Source organism: Dromiciops gliroides, chromosome 1 (assembly GCF_019393635.1).
Source record: "Dromiciops gliroides isolate mDroGli1 chromosome 1, mDroGli1.pri, whole genome shotgun sequence".
Lineage (NCBI taxonomy): Eukaryota > Metazoa > Chordata > Mammalia > Microbiotheria > Microbiotheriidae > Dromiciops > Dromiciops gliroides.
Genome location: NC_057861.1, coordinates 222,546,857 through 222,550,604, shown reverse-complemented (window position 1 = coordinate 222,550,604; position 3,748 = coordinate 222,546,857). Strand labels below are relative to the sequence as shown.

Below are 3,748 nucleotides of genomic sequence, written 5' to 3'. Positions count from 1 at the left end.
CCTCCCCCTCCCCTTCTATTCTCCTCCTCCTCTCCTTCCACTTTCCTTACCTGCCCCCCCACACACACACGCGCCGCACGCACACACACACACACACACACACACACACATACACGAGTTGCCTAGGGGATAGAGAACTGGCCTCAGGTAAACCTGTCTCTGACACAGACTGGCTGTGTGACCCTGGACAAGTCATTTACTTCTCAGTCTCCCCCCCCCCCAATTTCTTTGATTATAAATCAAAGATAAGGTACCAATCCACATTGGTAGAGGAAGTTCTAGGTCCCTATACTGATAAAATTCTAGGCCTACTCCAAAATAAATAAACCATTCCCAAAACATATAAGACAAATAAGAAATTTTGAGACACTAATTTCTTTTACAAGACTAACTTGTTGTGTTAGAAGCCACTATTGTGACTTGAAAGCTGTAAGAGAACCCTATCCCCCAAAACAGCTCTCTGTTCTATATCTTAGCACTTATAATTTCACCATTATAGAGATTAGGGGGTGTTATTATGATCCCCCCATACTTTCCCTATCCTAATCTCTATAGTTATTAATGAAAATGGGACTAATTCCAGTAGATACAGTTCAGATGACTTGATATAGGAAGGGGAGCAGCAGCAATTATCTCATACTACCACTCATTCACAGAGAGGAGACCCTGACCAAGAAGTTATATTTTTCAGCTTCTCCTGCCCTCTCCCCATCAAGCACTGTTCTTATCCTCACATTCATCTCTTACTGTGCTCTAACAGTCCATATTCTCTCTCCACCAAGGACAGCCTCAATCTTTCCCTTTGTCACAAGCCAGCAATCTACCTATTTCCTAGGATGCAGAAACTCCCTGGAAGAATTGCTTCCTGGATGATCAGAACCATGAAGGAAACTTTTCCTTGGTCTGAACTTGTCTGCTTTTCCAACTCATAGCAGCACAGTCGCCTGCTTTTACATTTTACAAAATCCCCTAGTAAAACACTAACTGCAGTCTTTTATTTGAAATGGATAACGTTTATTTCCACTGTCTCTACTGCCTCCTAGAAATATCTTAGCTCTTTGTATTACTATAGAAATGGCATTTTGGATAGTTTGTTCAAGCCTCCCTATAGTGTTTGTAAAGATAATGGGAAGTTTCTAGGGTTTTACTACTTAGCCTTGAAAGCTTAACCAACCATCAGAGTCACAGGACAATGCGATCTTGGTCTTTTGGCAGTTGTTTTCAGTAGTGACAGCCTTCTGGTAAAATAGGCTTTTCATTTTTCAGCATGCTTCTTATAAATCTTCAAGAACTCCTTCACATCCTCAGGAGATCCCAAAATCAGGGGTACTTTCTGATGGATTTCAGTAGGAACAATGTCCAGTACTGGTTCCTTTCCTGTGGTAGCCAGTCCCCCAGCTCTTTCTATGATGAAGGCTAATGGGTTGCACTCATAGAGGAGCCTCAGTTTTCCTTGGGGGGACATTTCATTGGCAGGATACAGAAAGATTCCTCCATACACCAAGGTCCGATGCACATCTGCAACCATGGAACCCACATACCTTGCGATGTAGGGAGCGGTGTTGTCCTGAGGGAATTTCTTCTCCTGGAGGTACTCTAAAACAGCAGGCTCAAAGTTCCTGGTATAGCCTTCGTTGATACTGTAGATATTGCCCCTCTTTCTGATCTGGATATCCTTACGGACTAAAATGAATTCCCCAATATCCGGATCCAGCATAAAGCAATTGACCCCACAGTCCATAGCGATCACCATCACTGTGGCACTGCCATAGAGAGCATAACCAGAGGCCACCATATTCCGACCAGGCTGCAGAGCATCATCCTGAGAAGGCTCACCCGCTGACATCCTTCTATAGATGCCAAAAATACTGCCAATGGACCCTAGGCAGTCAACGTTGGAAGCGCCATCCAGAGGATCAAAGCAGACAACGTGTTTCCCTCTTTTTTCCGGTTCTATTATTATAGCATGAACGTTTTCTTCTGACACAAGGACACACGTGGCAAAGGATGACCTTAGCATGTTAATAATCACTTCGTTGGAGAAGACATCCAGTTTCTTAACTTGTTCATCCGTCACATTTGTGGGGTCGGCAATTCCATAGAATTGGACTATTCCTGCTTTACGCACAGCGTAGGAGATGACTTTGACCGCAGTGCAGAGGCTAGTGAGCAGTTGACTCATCTCACCGGTGCCTTTGGTTTTCTTGTTTTTCTCCAAGGCAAAGCTGGTCAGTGTGCAGCCTTCCTCTTGGAAGGGACCTTGGTAATCCATGGCCGGGTAACCCATGTGCTTTACCTGGGGCCAGGTGCTTAAAAGAGCTGAGAATTGGGAGTAGAGCTTGGAGACAGCAGTACAGTCTGTAGGTGGTCAATTTCCTATGCTCGCAGGGTGACTGTTGGTAAACAGCCAGTAACGCAAGGGCGCGGGACCATTGGAATGCTGCCTTGATTGATCCTTCGATGATCACCTATTCCTCCATAAAAATGGGAATCTGGGGGACGGCGTGGGGGGAGGCACTTGGAGAGAAATAATAAGAACCAGAAAGGAAGGAGGGAGGGAGGGAGGGAGGAAAGGAAGGAAGGAAGGAAGGAAGGGAGGGAGGGAGGGAGGGAGGAAGGAGGGAGGGAAGCAGGCCCGCCCAATACTACCTGTATGTGGCTAACAGTTTAGTCTCTGGTACCTACCCTGGCCTCTTTAAAGAGCTAATTCAAAGGCACTACTAGTTGGAGGATACTATGTTTTTAAAACTGGGTTTGGATCTGTTCTGTTTTTGCGGTTTGCTGCGGAAGCAGTTAGAAAAACCAACCTTTGGATTCAGAAGGACTTGTGTTCAGGTTCTGCCTTGGACATATATTGGCTGTCAGGCAATGATCAAGCAATTATAAAACACTTACTATGGGCTAGGTACTGTTAAGCTCTGGACAGAAAAAAAAAATTAGGCAAAATCATGGCACGAATTAAAGTGGAAATAAAGAAGCTCTCGAAAAATATAAAATACCCAAAGTGACAGAAGATCAAACAGAGATCTTAAATAATCCAATCTCAGGAAAGGAAATAGAACTGCCTACAAAGAAGCTGCCTGGGGTTCGGCAGAGGGAGTTTGCTGGCCTTGATAGATTCACAGAAGAATTCTATCCTGTTTTTAAAGAACAATTAGAACCATCATGCACAAATAATTCTCAAAAATTAATAAAGTACACTCTTAGATTCCTTTTATGACAACTATGGTCCTAACACCTAGACAAGAGAAAGAAAAAAAATACAGGAGAACCACAGAACAAGAATGTCAATGAATATGAATTCAAAAAATTAAATAAAATCCTTTCAAACATAATATGATGATTCATATAAAAATCATCATAGCTAAGTTGGATTTCTTTCAGATTCAAGGTTGCTTCAACATTGGGAAAATAATTAAGGCAATTATTCATATTTAAAAGAAAAACATCCCACAACCACATGCTTATCTCCACAGGTGCATAGATGCCTTTAACAAAGTAAAATATTGATTTATGCTTTAAAAAATCCCTACAAGGTATAGGCATAGAAGGAACTTTTTTAGTATCACAAAAATATCTATATAAAACTAAAAGCCAGCATCAGATGTAATAGGGATGACACTAAAAACTTTCCCAATAAATACAAGAGTGAAACGAGGGTAGCCACTCTCTATTATTATTTGTTATAGTTCTGGAAATGCTAGCAATAACAATAACAAAATGAGAAAGATGTTAAAGATATAAAAAT

General features: G+C 42.1%; 1 protein-coding gene across 1 annotated transcript; it reads right to left on the bottom strand.

The window, feature by feature from the left end:
• Positions 1-1,255: 1,255 nt before the first annotated feature.
• Positions 1,256-2,272, bottom strand: LOC122736146 (fructose-1,6-bisphosphatase 1-like). Its single transcript, XM_043978198.1, has one exon. It carries the CDS (start codon positions 2,270-2,272, stop codon positions 1,256-1,258), a length of 1,017 nt encoding a protein of 338 aa, XP_043834133.1.
• Between the last annotated feature and the right edge of the window lie 1,476 nt (positions 2,273-3,748).